At 34.2% G+C, this 23,336-nt stretch overlaps 2 protein-coding genes across 4 annotated transcripts in view; one reads left to right on the top strand and one right to left on the bottom strand.

Annotated features, from left to right (window-relative positions):
* The window catches only part of LOC125680343 (transient-receptor-potential-like protein), a 66,021-nt gene extending 47,482 nt beyond the window's left edge, over positions 1-18,539 (top strand). For 2 of the 3 annotated variants that reach the window (XM_056154555.1, XM_048919831.2), the window contains 8 exons: positions 1,561-2,008; positions 2,210-2,405; positions 2,587-2,802; positions 10,939-10,986; positions 11,644-11,700; positions 14,094-14,153; positions 15,022-15,137; positions 17,663-18,539. In XM_056154555.1, coding sequence (XP_056010530.1) covers positions 1,561-2,008; positions 2,210-2,405; positions 2,587-2,802; positions 10,939-10,986; positions 11,644-11,700; positions 14,094-14,153; positions 15,022-15,137; positions 17,663-18,011 — 1,490 coding nt within the window. In that variant the 3' untranslated portion in view covers positions 18,012-18,539. The remainder of the gene's footprint in view (positions 1-1,560; positions 2,009-2,209; positions 2,406-2,586; positions 2,803-10,938; positions 10,987-11,643; positions 11,701-14,093; positions 14,154-15,021; positions 15,138-17,662) is intronic. The other variant, XM_048919832.2, reaches the window with a different exon arrangement.
* On the bottom strand, positions 18,083-23,275 carry LOC125680358 (uncharacterized). The gene is made up of 4 exons (XM_056154572.1): positions 23,144-23,275; positions 21,704-22,308; positions 21,075-21,228; positions 18,083-18,622 (listed from the first exon to the last, which is right to left on the bottom strand). The coding sequence occupies exons 1-4, from the start codon at positions 23,238-23,240 to the stop codon at positions 18,597-18,599; spliced, it is 882 nt and encodes a 293-aa protein (XP_056010547.1). The 5' UTR covers positions 23,241-23,275; the 3' UTR covers positions 18,083-18,596.
* Between the last annotated feature and the right edge of the window lie 61 nt (positions 23,276-23,336).

Raw genomic sequence — 23,336 nt, 5'->3', positions numbered from 1 at the left:
AATGTTATGATAATTTTAAAATACACCGTTCTGGCGTGACATTACAAATACTGAAAGTTTTAAATTGTTAAACATATTTTTAATTGTTTCGATTCTAATATTCAGCAACAGTATTCTTAAAACTTCAATGCCCTCAAAAATGATGATGTTTAATTTAATTTTCTATTGCAGTTGGTTGTCGGCCATCGTCGTGTGTTAACAAATTGAACTTCTTCTTGATAACTATTATTCCAATTCTTTTCAGATTTGGTATGAAGCATCTTTGGGACAAGGGGGATGTAAATTTCAGGATTTCTGCACACACACACACACCCCTGGAAGCCTTAGGGATGGGGGAGGGGACCTGCCAAAAATTGGCCATGCAATTTTCAAAAATCTTCTTCTCTACACCTGCATATCTTTAAGAAAAACTAAATGCATAGTGATGTAGAACAGGAAGGGCTCTACCAAAATTGTAACTTTCAGGATCAATCCCCAGGGTAGAGATTCTGACTCCAGGGTGGGGGCCGAACTTGGTATGTATAGTTTATATGTGCTAAATATATAAATGATATCTGCTTTAATGCTATTGATACTAAATTGAAACTAAATGGATATTTAGATGATGCAGGTAGTCCTTTATCAAAATTGTAAATTTCATGATCCTAGGGGTAAGGGTTTGGTTTCAGGGTGGTGCCAAAATGATTATAAGGATATGAAGGGCTTCTTTAAGTTTGCTGATACCATATAAAATCTAAATGCATATTTAGAAATAGCAGAAAAGGATTTACAAAAAAAGGTGAATTTCACAACCCCAGGGTTTTGACTCAGGGATGAGTCCAAATTAGTCATATCATTTAATGTTAATGCTTATATATTATGGAAAGGCTTTCATCAGTGTATGCACTTTTTGAGGGCGTTGGAAGAATACTGTTGCTGAACATTAGAATTTAGCTTAGATATTCAGAACAGGAAATTTTTTCTACATTTTCATAACCCTTCGGACTAGTGATACTTTTAACTAGTACTCAGGTGAGCGATAAAGGCCTGTGGGCCTCTTGTTGTTTGCATGACTTTTATGCCCCCGGAATTGAAGATTCGGCAGCATATAGTTTTTGGCCTGTTTTCTGTCAGTGACAAAAAACTTCAACCAAAAACTTTAACCTTGATAATATCCTTTGCAACATAAGAGGTAGAGCTTTCATATTTGGTATGTGTATTTCTTGTGGCAAGACCTTTCCATTGACACCAAAATCTTTGACCTTGTGACCTTAACATTGACCTTTGACCTGGTTCCACTGACGTAATCCAGGGGCATCAGTGCTTCACATCTCATATAACTACTTATCAAAGCACTCATCCTATTGTTTTCAGTGAATTAATAAAACTTGAAATATGAAGCAGTAATTTATCTTTTAATCACTAGGAATAATTCTTAACTGGTTAATCAGTCGAAAGAATTTATGACTATATATATATTATATTATCTTAGTTAAATATTTAATTTTGCAATATACTGTATGTGCAATGTTGCAGGGATGAAAACTTTTTAAAAGTAGTGTAGTCTTGAATACTTTGCAGGATTTGTATGGGCAGAGTGTAAACAGCTATGGGAGGAAGGACTGAAAGCCTACACAAGACAATGGTGGAACTGGCTGGACTTCATGATGCTCTCTCTCTATCTGGCAACATTTTGTCTCCGACTTGTGGCTTATTTGCAAATTGAATCTGGTAAATATGGTGAAAGGGTTCTCCCTAGAAAAGATTGGCCTATAATGGATCCCTCCCTTTTCTCAGAGGGACTGTTTGCAGTGGCTAATGTTTTTAGTTTTTCCAGAATCATATACTTAGCTCAGGCTAATCAGCACCTAGGACCCCTCCAGATATCACTAGGGTGCATGCTGATTGACATTGGGAAATTTCTGTTTATATTTTTCCTGGTGTTGACATCCTTTGCTTGTGGAATGACCCAGCTCTACTGGTATTACTTTAACAGTCGTGTTCCGGAGGACCCATTAGCATTTGTATCGTGAGTTTACCTTGCATGCTCGTCTTTTCCTAAATATCAACCATGTTTTGTGAAATACTGAACTTTTTATAAAAATGTTATTATTTGTTGGTATAAATGCAATTTCAAGAAGATGCAGATTTTACACAAAGTACATGTATATGAACAGGTTTTTGTTGTGATAGATGTGATTTTGGACGTTGATTTTTTTGGTAATTCCAGGCTTGGTGAGAGCTATGCTACTCTTTATTGGTCTCTGTTTGGAATCACTGCCAAGCATGACCTCAAAATCCAGAATAGTCAAACTTTCACAGAGATACTGGGCCGATTGATGTTCATGTTGTACCACTGTATGGCCATCATTGTACTGATCAACATGTTGATTGCCATGATGTCAAATTCTTTCCAGACTATTGAGGTATTAATTGCCAGTATGCAAAGGGAAACAACTTTGTAAATTTGCCGTAAATTTTATCTTTTAATCTATGAAAACAATTCAGAACACGAAAAGGTTTTTCTCAATTCCATTATAACATTTTTCTCCATTTCTCCAAATATACACAAAACGACATGCACTGTTGTCACTCTCTAAACTTCAGAACCATGCGGATATGGAGTGGAAGTTTTCCCGCTCCAAGCTATGGATGGGTTACTTTGACGAAGGTTCTACGCTCCCTTCTCCATTCAACCTCATTATTAGCCCCAAGTCCATCTACTATGCAATATGTTATCTAAAGAACAAGCATAACAAGTCTGGCAAGGACAAGCCACACTTTAAGGGAACTAAAAGGCGTATCTCTATAGGTAGTGTGAAGGTAAGGGTTATAGTCTGTGTGCATGGGTTAAAGCTACTGTAAACATACTTTTTTTCCACGGGTTCATAAGTCCGCGGAATCACAATTTCTGTTTATTCCGCGGGTAGAAAATTGGGCGGATTTCTTAGATTGCCACTTAATGTCTTTCATTTACTTTAAGTTCGCTGGGATAAATTTCCGCGGAAAATTTGTGACTGCGTACATAGCGTAAATTAATACCACGCGGAAAAAAGTACTTCTACAGTGTATATTTTACCATAATCTTTGGATATTATCATAGGATTAAAAAACATGTGTTTTATATCAAGCTATATAAGTTAAACACTTTATGCAAATTATGCAATTTAACTCAATTGGATTACAAAGTAATGAAGTTAATTTCCTATTTAATCATGTATTCTCTGAGCGGATAGTGAATGCTCCATTTCTTCCTATTTAATCATGTATTCTCTGAGCGGATAGTGAATGCTCCATTTCTTCCTATTTAATCATGTATTCTCTGAACGGATAGTGAACGCTTCATTTCGAAATATTCATGATCATGTGATGTTGCACGTGGAATTTCGATAGTAAACAATTACATGGTGACATGAAAGCATTCGTGGATGGCCTACAGGCTGTTGGCGGGACACATTCAGCGATTAAAGACAGTCAGGCAAAAACAGGGTACAGAAAACCATTTTGGGCAAGTGGTGGGGGGATGTGTTAAATTCTATGTTTAACATGAAATCAGCATTCAGTATGACTATGTACTGTAAAAAAAAATCCTCATCTCCCATGATGTTTTTAATAATATTTTTCTCGTGCACTTGTGCACAACCATCATAAACGTCATTCCTTCATAAATATGCATTAGAAAATCATAATTTTCTCCTTACATTGAGTACTAGACCAGTACTCCTTTGATACCCATTTATGATTGTCAAATTGTACTATTTTTCATAGTTTATCATACTGACAAAATTTTGGTCTGTTTTTTTAACATCAAACAAAATACTGTTCAATACGGCACATATACCTTTAAAGATGATGTAAGGTAAATCTGAAATCATTTCAATATTTATTCTCTCCTATTGTCAAATATAGAAATACATGCATGTACAGTCCACCAAATAATGAATAATATCACAATCAGTGATGTCAGAAATGAGAGAGTGGCTTATATAAAGACTATGGCTGGATGAGAGAGTGGCTTATATAAAGACTATGTCTGGATTGGGAATCGGACTGGAAACCATGCTAATCAGGTGTTTTGACCTATGAACTCTGTTAGCCCTATATTCACCGACCGTCTTCCAGTCAACAAATTCTGTCACCCCAGTTAAAATGGAAAGATGACACATTGAAAGTGTTACTAAGGCAGATAATGTAAACACTCCCTTATTGAGGGAAATAAGTTATGATCATGGGATTTTTCTTTCATCTATGGACAGGGACTCGAGAATCACAGAAAACTCTCATGGAGTGAATTTTTACATTGGTTTCAATATTTTGATAGAATGTGAGAACTGACTTGGGCATTACATACTATTCAGTAGTTTTAATGGTGATTAATTACATTTCACCCTATTTGCCAATCGGTCACTATCACTTATTTTCATCAATCAATCCAAGGTGACTTACTTTTGTCAATTTTTAGGTCACCTGAATAAACTCGGGTGACCCTTTGCAATTGGTCAGCATCCATCATGTGTTGTCAGTTGTACTTTAACAATTAAACATTCTCTACCAAAATTGTAAATTTCATGATCCCCAGGGTAGAGGTTCTGACTTCAGGGCAGGGCCAAACTTGGTACATACATATTATATGTGTTCATGTGTAAAACATTTGAAGAGCATCTTCTTTAATGCTATTGAACTAAATTAAAACTAAATGGACATTCAGAATGAGCAGGTAGTCCTTTACCAAAATTGTAAATATGATCCCAGGGGTAGGGGTTTTGGTACCAGGGATGGGCCAAAATGTCATAGTGATTAAATGTGTGTGTTAACAATTGAACATTTTTTTATTTAAAACTTCTTGATAACTACAATTCCAATTCTTTTCAGAATTGGTATGAAGCATCTTTGGAACAAGGAGGACATAAATCGTAAATTTCAGGACTCCTGCACCCCCAGGATCTTAGGGGTGGGAAAAACTGCCAAAAATTTACCAATTTCCAATTTCAAAAAATCTTCCCTAAAACCTCACATCTAGGCTATAAGAAAAATTAAATGCAGTATTATCATCAAGTGACCTTGACCACTGACCATGAACATAAAAACTGGTATAACTTTAGAACTGGAACTGATAGGGATGTGTGATTTTCAGAAATAATGAGAGGATTATAGGACCTACAAACTAGTATCAAGGTCAAGTGACTCCAGTGACTTTGACCTTTGAACATAAAATTGGTATTACTTCAGAACCAGGTCTGAAAGAGACCTGGAATCTTCAGAAATGATGAAAGGATAGGACCTACAAAGTAGCATCAAGATCAAGTGACTCCAGTGACATTGACCTCTGACCTTGAACATAAAACTGGTTTAACTTTAGAACCAGAATTGATAGAGACCTGGGATTTTAAGAGATGATAAGATGATTAAAATTAGTATCAAGATCATGACTGCTTTGACCTTGACCTTTAACCTTAATCATAAAAACTTGTATTGCTTGAGAACCTGGACCAAAAGAGATTTGGAATCTTCAGAAATGATAAAAGGATGTTGTGACCTATAAACCAATATCTCCAGTCACCTTGACCTTTAATCTTGATCATTAAAACTTGTATTACTTTAGAACTGGGACTGATAGACATGAAATCTTCAGAAATCATTAAAAGATGTTGTGACCTACAAACTAGTATCAAGGTCAAGTGACTCCAGTGACCTTGACCTCATATTCTTATATAGATAAAAATGTAAAATAGACATATTCTTCAACAATTGACAGGCATGTTTTACACTTTATTTTATTTTCTCTCGGTGTGGATTTTGTTCAAGGGAGTGATTAATGTGAGGGGAACAGTAGTACTCAGAAAAAGCCCACTTTTATACTGCCAGTACTTTGTTTGTGAGACTTTATAATTGACAGGTTATAATCATATCTTGTTATTTATTGCCTGCATACTCAGTTCTTCTCTAAGCATAATAAATCATTGGTTAGTTGCCCAGTTTGGTTGTACTTTTTGGCAGGCCGCTTGCCTTGAGATGAAAGGAAATTAATGACTCAGATTGACAATGAACCTGTGGTACATATTGTAAAAAGCTAATTTAGTGAAAGAGGCAAGCTTTTGTTTAGGTTTATAAAATTCAGGAAGTAATCAACTTCATATTCATAAAATAGATGTACACACACATTAAATTATATGTATGATATTTTAAAAAATGTAATCTAATGCTAAAGCGTGACTATTTCATTTGTTATTTACCAACCATTTAACGGTAGTTGTTGTGTTAATCCTATGAACAATGATGAATTATTGAATCTGTCATATAATAGTTTACAGTTGTTATAAATAGATACAAAAACAAATACTTAAAAGTTGGTTGATAAATGATGTCAGTCATTGGCATAAATTAGTAATTAGAACACTTTATTATAATATCCCCCGCATCAGTATGATAGCATAAAAAGTATGCAGTGTAAACATTTGTATGTTTGTAATACACCTTCAGGTGAAATTTACCTGTACTGACCTACAGCTATAATTACTAGTAACCTATGTGTATCAACATATTACAAAAAAGATGCGATATATTTTGTTTTGATGATTTATTGTGTTTTTCATTATTCATGAGAGAGGGGGAAAAGATATATAAAGAGTTTGAAGGTGGATCATTTAATTATTTTATGGCTCGTTAAAACATCTCGTATGGAGTATAATTTCACCATCAAAAGTTCAAGCTCTTGATTGTTTTACAAAATTTTTATGTTTGTGTTTTCCCAAAATAATACAAAGGTGTTTTGTTTGCAAATAAAACATTTTAAGAGGTCAAATTTCGCTGTGAATTTGATGCATGATATGAAGATCGAATAAAAAAAATGCCTGAAACACTCAGATAGAGATTGTGATCCCTTGAATAAAAAATATTGTTGCAAATTATAAATGTTAGTTGTTTATGATTTTCTAAATTAATCTACATCTAAAATCTTCAAAGAGAAATCAAACATATAAGATCTATCATCAATACAGTATGTCAAATCTAAGTTTTGTGAACAAAATAAAATACAGACCCATTCCTATATTTTTCAGCATGTAGTGACAAACACTAGCATATAACAATTTAACTCACACTTTCTTTTAGCCTAATGAGTAGACAATGTGCCTGAGTCTCAAACCAAGTCGAATGTTAACACTGGCATATTGAATAAGTTGATTTTCATTTCTCAATGTCAAAGGTATTGACTCAAATGACTAGTTTTATGTAAATGTCTGCTCAGTACTGAGATATCAAACTTAATATTGTGATTGCCCCTAATCTTATGAGCAAACAGTATCATGACTGAATGAAGGTCACTCAGCCAGTGTCATGGTCACTGGTAGAACAAGAGTCAAGAATTTTTCTCTTGGCCATAATTTCATAATGGAGAAATATTAGTAGAAGTTCATACTTTAATTGACACCTGATTATGACTAAACAGTGTGCATTGATCTTGGATTAAGGTCAAATGGCCATTACTAGGTCAAAATAGCTGGTAAATATGTGAGAAATGTTTGTCTCAGGCCATAGCTTTACTGTAGATGGACAGTTGAGACTCATGTTTTTTAGCCAAAATGTTGTTCATGACCCTGAAGTATGGTCATAAGGTTTCAGATCAAAATTGTTAAGAATAATTTACCCAGGTCATATAATTTAATTCATAATGAAGAAACATTAGAATATGATCACAAAATGGACATGTCCTCAGAGTTCAAAAAATTTATTCGACCATCAAAATGCAACACATGACCATGAAAGCCCACCAACCATTTGATTGCATAAAAAATGCAGGAAATATGTTGACTACAGTGTTTATTGGTACACCTGCCAGGATAATGTCATCTTGTTCTCCATCTGCATTAAATTAATAATGAAGACTTTTAACATGCATTTGTCAGCATTCTGAGTGTCAAGACCATAAATTTATGGTGTGGTATTTTCTAAATTATTACTAATAATTGTATCTGTAGTGTTTAAGAGTGAGGGTGAAAATGGATTAATTGCTACGTACACTACACTGGCTTCAGATTAAACGTTACCTTCTGGTTACCATTCAATTACCATTTGATTAAAATGGTGAATATTTCCTACAAAAATTGTTCAAGTTTTTAAAAACCTTGAGTCTTAATGGGTGAACAGAAAGATTAACCAGGATGGATGTCTGGAGAGCTGTCATACACAAATACATATGTATCTGCATCTGTGTCAGGACATTCACAGACAGTCACATTAAAGTCTCCAAGAAAATTTCAACACTATATCATCAAAACTTGCATGGACATCTTCTGATAAACACAAGCATTCATGATTCTAGTGATTGAGAATAATTGCAGCATCTGGTCTATGTTTTCATGATCAAGTGACATTTCATTGCTATTGTACAATGTTGGGTGTATAAATCCTTAACCAAACAGATCACACTAGTACTTATAGGGACTTATATGTAATGGTGACCCAAAAATTTTCATTGTACATGTACACCTGCATGATAAATTAAAGGTCAGCAGAAATACAGTTTTTTGCAGCAGGTAAAAAAAAAAAAAAGAGCTGTCCGAGTACATGCCAAACAACTAAAACTGTAATAATGATCTATGGGTCTGTAACAATTAAGTTCAAAGGTAATGGATCAAACTGGATACAGGAAGACATTATATGCTCAGTATCTTGAGAACCTTTTGTTTGACAGATGATCAACATAGTAGATGACCCCTATTGATTTGTTGGTCACTAAAGTTAATGGTAATGGTCAAACTACTCTGGACATAGCTTTGGTCAATATCTTGAAAACCCTTTGCTTGACAGACATCAAATTTATTATGTCTCCCCCTTTTCAGGAGGAGACATATTGCTTTTGTACTTTCCGTCCGTCTGTCTATTTGTCACAAAATCTTGTGAACGCTTCTCCTTCTATATGGCTTATCGGATAGATTTGAAACTTTGTACAATGCTTCATTACAATTTGTAGATGTGTATATCATCGGGACAGGAGGATCCAATTGTTGTCCTTAAAGTTATAGTGGATCTGAGGGGTGGAGGGTGTAAAATAGTTTGTGAACACTTCTATGTGGTTTATCTGAGTTCATATTGTTTATGTTCCTGCTCTTGCTTTCTCCTCCATACCATGCAGTACATTAAAGGGAGGAGGTTTCATTTGGAGCATTACCAATTTGGGGAGCTGGGGAGACATTTGTTTTTCATAAAATTAATCTCTAGTTGATTTTGAGGTTACATGGAAGGTCAAAGGTGAAACTACTCTGGACATAAGAAAATATTGTCTGCTCAATATCTTGTGAACTCTTTTGATAAAGGATATCAAACTTAGTACACTGGTACTTCCTAAAGAGTAAAAGACCTCAAATGATTTTCAATTCACAATGTAAAAAGTATCGACTCAAATGATTGGTTATATGGAAATGTCTACTCAGTACTGAGAGATCAAACTTGGTATTGTGGTTGCCCCTGACTAGTAGACAACCCATATTTTTCACTATCATTACAGACATTCTAAATTTAAAGTTCTGACCCTTTTTAATTGTAATATTGGAAAGGAGAAAATTTGTGGTCAGACCAGGAATTGAACCCTGAAAACCTGCATTACTAGTCAAGTACTCTAACCACTGAGCTACCCAGGCCGATATACATGGTCCATCTAACTCTAACTATGACATTTTGCTCCCTCTTTGAATTGTTTTCAACCTTGACACATGACCCAGATTCTTTTTTCCCTTAACACATAACTACTATATACCAAGTTTGGCCCTACCCTGGGGATCATGAAATTTACAATTTTGGTAGAGGCATTCCTGCTCTACATCACTGAGCATTTAGTTTTTCTTACACATGTGTGGTTATAGAGAAGAAGATTTTTGAAAATTTGGCAATGTTTGCCCCGCCCCTAAGGCCCCAGGGGTGCAAAAGTCCTGAAAATTACAATTTATGTCTCCTTGTTTTAAAGAATGCCTCATATCAAATCTAAAAAGAATTGGAATGATAACTATCAAGTAGAAGTAAAAAATGTTCAATTGTTAACGCCTGACGGACACCAATTGCAATAGGTCACCCCTGGTGACCTAAAAAGTTTTTAAGGCACTTAATTGATCCAAGAATCAGGAATTTCACAAATTAAGCAGAGGTCTCCAATGCTTGCAACAGTTTCTCTCTCTCTAGCCCACAGTTACACATTTAGTTATTTTGGTGGATCAGAATTTGTATATTCAATGTCAAGGAGTAAAGAAAAGTGTAAAAGATTGATTCTTAAGCATTTTTTCTATATGGCACCAGGCTGCCACAAATAATACGCTTTTGGGAGAGATGAACCCCCCTGTTCATTATATCTAAGCACCCAATAAGTTTGTTAAGAATTTGTTAACTGCATTATCCCAATCCCCTTTAGAGGGGTCAAGAATTTTCAAAAGTTATGGGAAGGCCTCCATCCTTGCAATTATGCTTTTACCATAGTGAAAATACATTTGATTCTTTTTTCAAAGAAGTTAAGTACAGTAAGTATTAATGGTTTATAAGTACATTCTAAATCCATGACCTGCACTGAAAAATGAATTGTTTACATTAAAAAATATTTATGTTTTTACCTGTTTGAATAATTAGGCAATGGTGTGTGTGTTTAGAGGGCTTTACAAAATATATGTCATGAGGAAATGTTTTGATATTAAATAATAACAAATTTTGTGTAATGAATAAACACTAAATCAAATGTGGCACATTGCGGAATATCGCTTGAATGGTAATAGCTGATCCATAAATCATTTATAACCAGGAGAAATGATTTATGTACATATTCATTGATATAACATTTAATATGTACTGTAAGTGTAGACTACACCTGTGTGAGTCCTAGAAACCAAACTTTGATACTTGAAGAATGAGTAGAATGAAAGAAACAATTTTCATAATATTTTACAATTTTTTTTCTAAATCTGGCAATTTTATTTTCAGCCTGTCCCTGCCCCAACACCAAGACGAGAATTAACGGACGTGAACTCAGTATGTATGGGAACATCTTTCAGCTCTCATCCTTTAAGGTCTTTTATGAATAGAAATAATGTTCTATAAGACCAAAATTTTAAAAGGCTTACCTACGTACCTACCTAAACTTTTACTATAATGGCAGAAGTGTGCAAAGAGCAAGCTTTTTTCAGAGATGGCCTACTAAAATCACTTATTTTATACAGAGATGGCCTAAATATGCTTTTTTTTTTTTTTTTTTTTTTTTTTTATTATATAGAGATGGCCTAAAATCTTCTTCTTTTTTTTAGAGATGGCCTAAAATCACTTATTTTTTTCAGGGATAGCTTTTTTTTAAGGGAAAATGTAACATTGATGGGTTCTTTGTGGGATTTGAGAGCCAGCAGCAGTTCTTTTTAATGATAATTCACTTTAAACTGGAGGGTATGCCTATAGCACAAAAATTAAACTGTTACCGAAATTAGCGATTTTTCAATACATGTACTGTAGTTGAATTTGAGCTTGCGATTAAAGAACTTCTTTTTTCAGTTCCAACTTACTGAATCTGATGTTCTATTATTGGTACAAATCAAAGCATGAAAGCAAACTACTGATACATGTATCTAGAATTGCTTTATAAAGTACTATTTGAAAGGGGGAAAATTTGAATCAGTGTTATTTTAAAATTCATTTCAGACAGGAACAATGGCCCAGACCAGAATCATTATGAATTCTGATAAACCGCCTAAAGAGGTCTGTATTCAATCTCTAATGTGACGGTTACATTCAAAATATGTAGAGTCATTTAGCTCATTAACCTTTGGTATGTCTACAGTTATTTTGGAAGGGAGCTTGGTTTATGGGTACTGGTATGGGATGCTGACATGAAAAATAATATGAACATTCTCAACAGAACTTAGTGGTGTCTGTTGTAATTTTGCATAACAGCTCATTGAAATCCCTTTACATACACTGTAATTAAAATTGTAGTGAATAAACAGTAAAGGGTACATGTACATGTAATAAAGCTGTAGTGTTAGAAATTTGAAGTTTTTGTCTCATGTAGCAATAATTGCAATATTACTGCAAAATCATTAGAAAAACATTAAAAACCCCTAAATCAAATGCATGATCAATAGATTGCCAGCTTAATATTCATTCATATGTCGATTTTGGTATATCCCTGTGAACTCAGTATAAAAGACCCCCCAGTTTGGTATATCCCTGTGAACTCGACATAAAAGACCCCACAGTCGGGATGATTTCAGCTTCTTTATCACCAACTTCCCATATTTATGTAGCAATATATATCTCAACTGAATCAATACATATAAGTTTTTAAATCGAAGCAGGCAACTGACAAACAAATTGATGTTACAGGGGTTTTAACTGTCTCATTTAAAGTCAACATTTTGCAAATTCTATGGTTGTTATAATGATCTAGTTTGCCAATACAACTATCATTTGGTCAAATGCTGTCTGATGTGTTTCATACCGATTGTTAAGCCGTTCTTGGCCACCAATTTTGATTGCAGATTACTCCATTTACCTGATCAAGATATAGGGCTCACGGAGGGTGACAGGGGATGCTTACTCCTCCTAGGCACCTGATCCCACCTCTGATATATCCAGAGGTCCGTGCATGCCGAACTCTCTATTTTGTATTACTTATAGGAGTTATGAGATTGATCACTGTTCGTTATCTTCACCTTGCACTGTACTAACTATGCAAGCTGGTGATAAAATTAAAAGGACAAAGACTTGAGAGAATACATTTTGTTTTGCATCAATGGCATACTTCAGTGTGAAAACAATGTGTTCTTCCTCTTCAAAATGAATTCCAGTTACATTTCTATCCAATAAAAAATAGCCATACCAATTTCTACTCCATGCACATTTATTCAATGTAAAACTGGTTCATTTACATACAGTCTTGTCCTGGTGGCTTTGGATGTTGAGGTAGTTATGGGATTTATTCTAGAGGAGTCAATTCCTGTCTTTTTACTTGATGGAAACATCTATGAAAATTTTGTCTATCAGATTTTGAGAGTATATATATGAGATGTTAGACCTCGGGTCTCTTCGCCTCCGCTTATTGAATAAAAATGCCAGTTTGAATATACATGTAGGCTCAGGTCTAATACTTGAAGAAAACCCTGAAATTTTTGTCTTATATTGATGTTTTAATCATTTTCTTTGCATTTCATACGCATGGGTTAGCCAACATGTAGATCAGGTCATTCCTACCCTGTGGTTAACTTTAAACTAATTTCAAAAGTTGAAAGTTTATGAGATATTATCTTTCTAATCAGTTAGTAAAAATGTTTGGGGGATCGAGCAAATCTAAATAGGCACTGAAAGGCACATATTTTAGTGAAAAACTTGTAACATATGATAAATTGCTTTGTTTTTGTTATGCTCTATGACAGGCAGAGGTACAAACTCATTTATAAATAAAGACACAAAGGTCTCCAAGATTGAAAATATTAATTTTCACTTTCAAGGGGCCAAAACAGCCCCATATCATGTGTAGCTCTTTACATTTGAGAATGTATTTTTGTAAAATTTTGATAAACAGGTGCATTGTATGTTGTATATTTAGTTATTCAGATACATGTATATAACAAAGCATTGAGTAGTCAATGCAAACATATTCATTTTAAAAGTTCACAAAATGAATTAAACCTTTTAATCTGTTTTTATAAAATGATATGTCAGGTTTTGTGTTGAATTTCCCTACATAAAGAGAAAATTGAAATTTTTCACAAATTATTTTATGACCTCATTATGGGTGTGATGTGCATGCATATGAACTTTTTAAAAGTCCATGAAACAAGCTTTTTTTTTTTTCATATCAACAATGAATATTAATTATTAATCATCCATTAACATATTTTTCATTTATGAAACATGGACTAAGAGTTTATAATGCATAGGATTTTATTATGCAAGATAGGTTAAGTGAACATAAATCCATTAGTTGTTTACTGGTTCACAACTCATACTAAAACTGTAAACCTGTAAGGCAATAACTTATAACTCTTCTATTTTTTACTAAACAGAAAAAAAGAAGAAGAAAAACAAGACTTATATTTATAAACTATAACAATAATTAAAACTTTGGTCATTTTAATTTCCTTTGTCAGATGAAGTACAAACCTCCACTACCTACTCAGAGCAGCTTCAAAGATGAACATCATTACCAGGTAATAATGCTACATGTACAAGAAAAATGAAAGGCCCATGGGCCTTAATGCTCACTTGGAGAACTAAACTAAAATTTACAAACAGAACTCCATTAATTTGTTAGACAAAAGATTTCTTATTATCCTTCACAACAGAGTAGAAGTAAACATAGTAAAGCTGTGGTATACATTATATATGTGGGTGAGTGAATGCTTGTAAAAAGCCAATTTAAAATGCATCTTGTTCTGGCCTTCTTAAATGTGAGGGTATGCTCTACTTAGTTTATACTACTATTGAATTACAAGCAAGTGCAAAAACGTTTCTGTAAGTTGGTTATGTTATATAAGTATAATTACTCTCATTTTATGATGGAGTTGGATGGGATGTAGTAACACGATCGTGTGTGTGTAACAGTTCCATGATGCATTCAGGAATATGCTCAGTGGCAAGAGGAAACTCTGCTTTGAATTGCCCTTGTAATGTTTCTATTTTCACTTTATTGATGGCTATAATTTGAACATGAATAATTTTGCACATTAAAGTGTTTATACAAAGATTGTATATGTATATAAATCAATACAGTTTTATCTGAAAGTTGTGACCATTAAAACATCGTTTATTGTAACCTTTTGACCTTAAAATCGCTATTGGTCATGTGGATGGAGTTTTTTGGCCATCAGTTGTAGGCTTTTTGGTTAAAAATTCACAAACTGTAATAATACAGGTAATTTAATGATTTAGTAGCACAAAATGTAAAAGTGTTGTTGTTTAAGATAGTGATGTATTTTAGAAGGATTTTCCTTGGCCTGTGTAGCTAAAGTGTAAAATGCAGGGTATATTTTATCACCTTTAAAAAATGCATGTGCATTGATGATGAGTTGATTACAGGACATCATGAGACGACTGGTCAGTAGGTATATTCACCAGTTCAAGAAGGATAGACAATTAGATGGAGTGAATGCTGACGACCTTCTGGAAATCAAACAAGATATTTCCAGCTTAAGGTAACTCCATTCTCACACTAATATGGGTTCAAAGTAGAAAAAAGTTTAAATTTCTGCTTAATTTATTTTGATGTAATTAATAATGAAACAAATTGTATTTACATGTATGTTGCCACTTTATCTAAGATGTCAGAGATACATAAACTATATATATAGTTTTAACAGTTAAAAAAAAATAATTAAAAAAAAAAAACAACTCTTAAAGCACAAAAAACCAACTTCCCCACTTTCAAAAATTGTCGGATCTGAAGAAGTTACAAGGCCTGTAACATCGACTTATGTAATCCTCGCCAGCTAATGTAATCCTATAACATTACCTGTGTAAGTCACACAGCTATTATAAATGTAATCCTTTTCCAATGGATTACACAAGTGGTTGATGATGCAAATATCACCTGCAATATCAACCACTAATGTTATAGCTATCTTATTGTATGATTCCGACTTTGAGAGATACTGTTTACTCCGTTTCTTCAGATGACAATTCGTATTATGATAATGTTTCCAACGGAGGACCTTATAGGTACATGTATTCTATTATTTCTCATAAAGGTCCTCTGTTTTTAGGTATTCTATTATTTCTCATTAAGGTCTTCTGTTTTTAGGTATTCAATTATTTCTCATTAAGGTCCTCTGTGTGTAGGTATTCTATTATTTCTCATAAAGGTCCTCTGTTTTTAGGTATTCTATTATTTCTCATTAAGGTCTTCTGTGTTTAGGTATTCTATTATTTCTCATAAAGGTCCTATGTTTTTAGGTATTCTATTATTTCTCATAAAGGTCCTCTGTTTTTAGGTATTCTATTATTTCTCATTAAGGTCTTCTGTTTTTAGGTATTCTATTATTTCTCATTAAGGTCTTCTGTGTGTAGTGATTCTGTTGGTTCTTATTTTTTCCTCTCATCAATATCTCAGTAATGCGTCAGTCAATCACTACAAAATCTTGCTATGTTGTTTAGATTGATATTTTTTCAATTTTTTTTTCAAATTCTTACAGTTCGGATTTTTAAGTTTGAATTTTTCAATTTAGTTTATTAGCGTATCTATCTGACTAACGTTGTAGATTATAAATACTTAAAAAAATTTCGTAATGTGTAGTATTTTATGTCTCTCAATAAAGACGACTGGGTTGCGTAGAATATTAGAGGTTGTAATGAACAATGTTGTGGCCTTTCCGGTGTGTGTATTGGTTGTAAATATCAGGGAAATGATTGTACTAGAGAAAAGACCACCACAGGAATTATTGCCCTTGACAATGTTTTTAGCTCACCTGAGCTGAAAGCTCAAGTGAACTTTTCTGATCACCTGTTGTCCATTGTTTGTCTGTCCGTCTGTAAACTTTTCACATTTTTGACTTATTTTCCAGAACCATTAAGCCAATTTTGACCAAACTTGACCAAAAGCATCCTTGGGTAATGGGCGTGCAAGTTTGTTTAAATGAAGGGTCATTCCCCCTTCAAAAGGGAGGTGATCACAAAATATGGTGGGGTGATTTAAAAATTTCTCAAGAACCACTAAGCCAGAAGAGCTGAAATTTACATGAAAGCTTCCTGACATAGTTCAGATTCAAATTTGTTCAATTCATGACCCCCGGTGGTAGGATGGGGCCACAATAGGGGATCAAAGTTTTAAATAAGAATATATAGGTAAAATCTTTGAAAATCTTCTTCTCAAGAACTAATGGAACAGGAAATTAAAAATTAACATGAAAGCTTTCTGACATAATGCAGATTCAAGTTTGAAAAAATCATGACCCCTGGGGGTAGGATGGGGCCACAATAGGAGATAAAATTTTTACATACAATTATATAGAGAAAATCTTTAGATCTTCTAAAGAACCACTGGGCCAGAAAAGGTTACATTTACATCAAAGCTTCCTGACATAGTGCAGATTCGAGTTTGTTAAAATCATAACCCCCGGGGGTAGGATGGGGCCACAATAGGAGATCAAAATTTTACATTCAAATATAATATAGAGAAAATCTTTAAAGATCTTCTCAAGAACCATTGGCCAAAGAAGTTTACATTTACATGAAAGCTTCCTGACATAGTGCAGATTCAACTTTGTAAAAAAAATCATGACCCCTGGGGGTAAGTTGGGGCCGCAATAGGGATCAAAGTTTTACATGCCGATATTTAGGGAAAATCTTTAAATATGGACCAAGGTGGCTCAGGTGACCGATGTGGTCCATGGGCCTCTTGTTAAAATATTCATAGTAAACATAAACTTTTTCAGTATCAAATATTTTATCAGATTTTTATTGTACCCATTAAATGAAAATGTATTCATCATACACAAAGTTTAATTAGTTCAAAATTTTGCTAAACCCTATGATATCACATGAGGTTGGGTTACTTTGTGGTAACATCCAGGGGCACTACTTTAAAAGGCAATGTAGATATTGTTCAAATGACAACTATATGACAGGTTTTCAACAGAAAAGCCATTTTCTTTTGGAAATGAATGTATCTGTTTACAACATATTACTGTGTCATTTTCCTCTCAAGGCTATGTTATATTAACAGGTACGAGTTACGAGAAGACAGGAAGAGGGAGTCGTACCATTCAGCAAACATGCTTCAGAGCACGAAGCAAGAAATCCTCTCTTTGATACAGGAGTTTAACATGACCAATCACCCACGACAAATCAAGGCTGGGCAAAGTCAGAGTATTCAGAATATCTCCCTGGACAGAGGTCGGATCAATGACAAAGGTCAAGTGTTGTCTCCTAGTGAACTGGAGCAGTTGAAAGAGGATGTGATTGTTGGAATTTGCTCCAAACTGCATGAAAGTCTACAGACTTTACAGGGAGTGGAGAGACTCCCGTCGATTGATTCTGATCTCTACACGACACATCTCTATACTCAACTGTAAAAACACGGAGCCTCTTGTGGTACATTTTGGGTTTTTTTGTCATTCAGACATTCCAAACAAAACAAAGAAATCTGAGGAATTTTTTATTCAATCTAGGTATTTGTACATTTTATATAAAGTTGACGTGATATTTTTTCACATAGTTTTTAAAACTCTCTCTCTTAATGATAGATCAAACAAAACTGATACATCTTAGACAAAATGTTTCTCCTTAAGAGTATGATTTTTCCAATTTGTATGAAGGAACACCAGCTGCTTCTCTTTTTTTTTTTTTTTTTTTCTCCATGTATTGAAGGTTAAAACTTTTCCATTCCATGTACATACATTTGTGAAGAAAGCTGATAGGGGATAGCAATCATGTTTTGATATTGTGTTTACTAATTCATTTGTATACCATATGATGTTGAATTTTCCAGTGTACTATGGTTCATGTAAGTAGTAAAATCTATTTTCATAGAAAATTATGTATAATTGTTGTTAAAATATACATATGTTTACATGTTTCTTTTAATAAAATATCATTTCATGGTCATTTTTGAAAAAAAAAATATTTGAATGGGATTTCTGCCAGAGCAAAAACACAGGTCAGTTGAAATCGCCTGCCTCTCCACCTGTAAATGGAAATAAAACTGACTCAAAAGAATGGAATGTTGACAGATAAATTACTTTATCAAATTGATACTACATATAAAACACCAAGTCTGTTGTAATTGATCTAGATATTATTTATAATGTACAAATACATCCACAAAATTTGTCAAGAATGAGACTTTTTTCAGAGTTGTACTTTTAGGACAATTAAGCAAGTTTTCTATCTAAATGCTGTGCACAACTTTTAGGTCTATTTTAGTTCTGAGGAAAACTCCATGCGTTTCAATGTGTGATTTTGGTGCAGGTGGATACATACATGTATTGAGTTGATTTATCAGGACAGGTTTAACACTGTTTTGTCATCTTTATCTTACCTTGTTAAGGGGGTGGTGGTGGTGATGGGTGTTATTGTGCACTTTGAACAAAATTAATAGAATCATTCATCAATTTTGATTATTTTTAAAATTTAGTAATGTTTATTCTACTATGGATATAATAGTTAATGCCCCCCCCCCCACACACACACAGATAATAAGGGGGGGGGGGGGTGTTACTGAATTCACCTTGTCCATCTGTAGACATAATTTGTCCAGAGTATATCTTTAACACTGATGACAAGATTTGATTCAAACTTTGTGAATATTTTATATCTATAATAAAGTTGTGCGCCTTCTATTTTGATTGAGATTTCTTTAACTTTCAAGGAAGTTATAACAGGTTATTTTTTTCAATTTTGAGAGGGGGGGGGGGTGCTATGTTGTCATTGTCCAGAGTATATGTTAAAAACCATTTATTCTTCAATGGGCACAAATTCACTATTTCCCACCATTCAGTGTGCCCTGTGGGTCGTACTGATCCCGTTAGGACAATTCTAGTTTACCGCGGAATATTTAGGACATTGAAATATTTCATTACTCTTTATTCAGTGTGTTCAATTAAAATCAAAGTATGTGCATCGTTACACTGTTTCATGTTCTAGGAGTAACGATAATGCACAGACGAAATTTACAATATGTGATGCACATACATTTACTGTAGTACATGTAGTATAATAAAAATATCACAAAGCTTTCTGAAGAAATAAAGAAATTAGTCTAGTATACTCCATCAACTTTGTGATATATTTTTGTGTGTGTTCAGAGCTTTGTGATATATTTTTGTGTGTGTTCGGAGCTTGTGTTGATTTGTTGAATGTATTATAGCAGCGACTTTTATATATTTTTTTTTTAATTGTCATTTTAAAACTATTATTTAGAACAGTGTATGATCGGGAAGTGATGATAATACAAGAATATGCATGCAAATAATTTCATTTCCTCGTGGATCCTTTAGATCAATTTTCAATTCAATTTCAATTTTTCAATTGAAAATTAGATTTATTTGAGATTCTATGTATTTGCCTTTGATATCTCTACAGTACATGAATGTGCAGCAGTTGTGAACAGTATGCGTATGAACCTTGATAAATATATAGTACGTATATTTTGACGACTGGAATTTGACAGAAATGAAAGTAGAATGTAAATAAAGAAAAGAAAATATATACTTGAGGGTGTGAACTGCAATGCTTTACGCCAGCGTTCTTTTCATGAAGCGCTAGCACACTGATATGCCGGTACCGGCGTGAAGCGTCGCGTCGCAGTTCATACCCTCGTATTTTTAAAGATGAAATATTTCTTAAATAACCTTCGGTGGCTTGTTTAAAACAGGAGGAAGATTTTTTTTAAAATAGTTCTCATGAAATAAAATTTGTTCCCACAAAATTAATTTCATTCCCACGAAATATTCGTTCCCTCGAAATGAAATTTGTAAGTGAAGTCTATACATTCTGCAACTGATAGGAAATGCTATTTGTTATCGATTGGCCTAATTATGTATTAAATACATTAACATGTAGATCTATATGTATGTTTTAAAAAATGAAAATCGTCCATTAAATATCATTGATAGAATTATAAATTTTGATTTTGCCCAAGATGCTACATGGACAATAAACAGAAGAGATTAGACAATCAAGAAAATAGAAATCACAACATTATCATACAAGAGAACGGTAGAAAATTTGAATCGCATATTCCATGAAAGCTCATAAGGCCGACATTCTCAAAGGGGTATCATTCGGTGTCATTTCAAGCTAAGTACGGTGTGTTATTATTAGTATACAGACGTCATAAATTATTTACAGAAACAAGTGTCCGTGATTTATACATGCAAGTTGAAGCTAAATTGAAACATCAACTGTAAGAATTAAAGGTTAAACTTTTGGTAAGAATTTGCATCTTTAAACAGGTATACGTAGTTCCTATAATTGAACTAGAAAATTCTATTTGGTGACGATTTTTTTTTTTAGTTTTCTTGGGAACGAAATTTATATTTTGTGAAAGCGAATTTTTAAAGAAAACCAGCCATTGTAGGCAACCTGCTCTACGGGGGAGGGGGAGGGGGTCTAAGACTTTGCAGAAAGTATCTTACTATATTTCCTTTGGTTTGGGATGAAATTCCGTATGAGTAGTTTATATCTGTCCCTGTTAAGCCACTCTGCTTTGAAACCTTTCGACTTCACGTTAGAAACGGATCTAATGTAGCGGTCTCCATCGTTTTTTTCATGTAGCCCGAGGCGGTACATCTGTGGAGTAGAGTGATGTATGGAAGTTAACCTTGCCTAATAATATTCTCTCTCTCTTTTATTTATCATATAACACAAATGATAACAATGTGTTTGTGAAACTATTTACCCAAGCGTGGTTACATTTCTCTGCGACAAATTTTTACCTTGGTCTTAATTATTGACCTTTATAAGCCACACAGCTTGACCTTGCCTATACAGTTCTCCAAACATGCATGGATTCTAGTATAGTTCAAATGCTGTATTACCAAGGTTAAAGTTTCGGACAGATACAGAAAGAGACAGCCAAAATGGCATGTATTTCGGAGACAAAAAGTATTGCCCTTCAATGCAAAAGGGAAAAAAAATCTTCGATCTGATTTCCAATTTTTATATACTGCATGAGGGTTTTGCACTTTTTGTGAAAATTTGAAAGCCTAGTTTTTAAGTGTCAGATCATGTATAATGTATTAATACGTATACAGATTCGTTCTACCTGAAAACCAATCGGACTTTGGGCCGGGATATCGATAATGTCCACATCATTATCCACCCAAACCTCGATCCGCCCTCGGTCTACGGAGAAGACCCTGTTAACCATGTGTAGCACAAAGGAATCGAACCCGGTATCATCTAAAAGGGGAAAAAATGAGGTTTCATGTGACGTCGATAATGAACCTTGGTAATTACTCAAAATATTTGTGGAGATGGGTGGAAAAATGATAATAAGAAACTTGCCGAACAGGAGTGTGGCGACTTTCAGGTTCTGGAGCTGGTGTTTTTGTAGATCGAGTTCTGTTATTTTCTTCCCTTGGAAGATAATCTTAATGGTTTTCGTTTCATTCTTATGCACGCGCGTGGCTATTAAACGAAAGGTAGCTGCCGGGCGGTCACAGGCCGTATTTACTGGAATCATCTGGACGGACTTCGGATCGTCACACGTTGATGGATTGAAATCCCACAAGCACTCTGTAAAGACACGCATTGGGGGGTCTCTGTGCAGCCAACCCGTGAAGGACCGGGCATGTGACAGAATTACGTATCCAGGACTACATGGGCATCTCGATGTTTGAAAACAGGGTATGGGTGTGATATATTCACCTGTAAAAATATGACAGAGTTGTAATATTAAATTTCTCTCATTTCGTATATTTTCTCTCAGAAATACGTGTACGGGACAGTGGGTGGGGGTTTCCTAGTTTATAAGTTCCCAATGCACAGTACATGTATATAATCTTTACTCGAGGCGGAAAACTCACCCTGAGTTAGAATACCCCCTCCTCTATAAAAATAAAACAAAACATAAAATAATATATAATTTTAACCGATAAAGACCAACATGACATTTGAAAAAATATTCCAGAATTATGTCTGGCTTGAGGGAATCTATAAATTTTCAATATAACATCACCGAATACATTTTCAACGGATAAAAAATACATTTGCCAACAAGTTATATAAATCTCCATCGTGAGTAGGCCTTAATGTATTTTGATAATCTAGCTAACCTAAACCAGACTGTTGAAGGTGTAGGCCTACTGTCGTTGGAATTGCATTGGTACATGTATCCTAGGACGTATCAAAATGTAATTCCGTCTCATTCATAAGAGTTATCTATTTTGCCATGGAAAGACCTATTGATTTTATTCTATAGGCCTGTATTATCATAACTTGGTCCCGTCGGGGGGGGGGGGGGGGTCTATAATCCAAGCCTACTTTTGGGTGGGTATTTGGCTCTATGCTACAACACCCGGAATTCATAGAACATTTTGTTAAAGATTTAGAGGTTGTTACGATTGTCGCGACTCCCACATGCACCACTAGTTGAAAGTTTTTAACCAAAAAACGAAGAAAAAAACTATTGATTTGGACAAAAAAAGAGCTATCTAAGGTCACAACCTCTCTTTGGAAAATTTCTGCATTCCACTCCTAATACCTGTGAATCTTTTAAGCACTTCACCACCAATTAAATTCCAAGCTAGTTGTACATCAGCAAACAGAAGTTCATCGAATATCCACTTTGGCATAAGCATGATACCGAAATAGTGTGCAATCTTGATAGACAGTCGTGACGTCACATCATGGCGTCCTTAACACTGAATTGTCATAATGAATTGACGTCATAATTA

This window comes from Ostrea edulis, chromosome 2 (assembly GCF_947568905.1).
Source record: "Ostrea edulis chromosome 2, xbOstEdul1.1, whole genome shotgun sequence".
NCBI classification, from domain to species: domain Eukaryota; kingdom Metazoa; phylum Mollusca; class Bivalvia; order Ostreida; family Ostreidae; genus Ostrea; species Ostrea edulis.
This window is presented reverse-complemented; position numbering and strand designations above follow the sequence as displayed.

Coding starts and splice junctions, on each gene's coding strand:
- LOC125680358 (XM_056154572.1), bottom strand. CDS start 23,240: ATGCTTATGCCAAAGTGGATATTCGATGAACTTCTGTTTGCTGATGTA. Junction 22,309..23,143: donor AGTGCTTAAAAGATTCACAG/GTATTAGGAGTG, acceptor ATATTTTTACAG/GTGAATATATCACACCCATA. Junction 21,229..21,703: donor AAAGTCCGATTGGTTTTCAG/GTAGAACGAATC, acceptor TCTACTCCACAG/ATGTACCGCCTCGGGCTACA.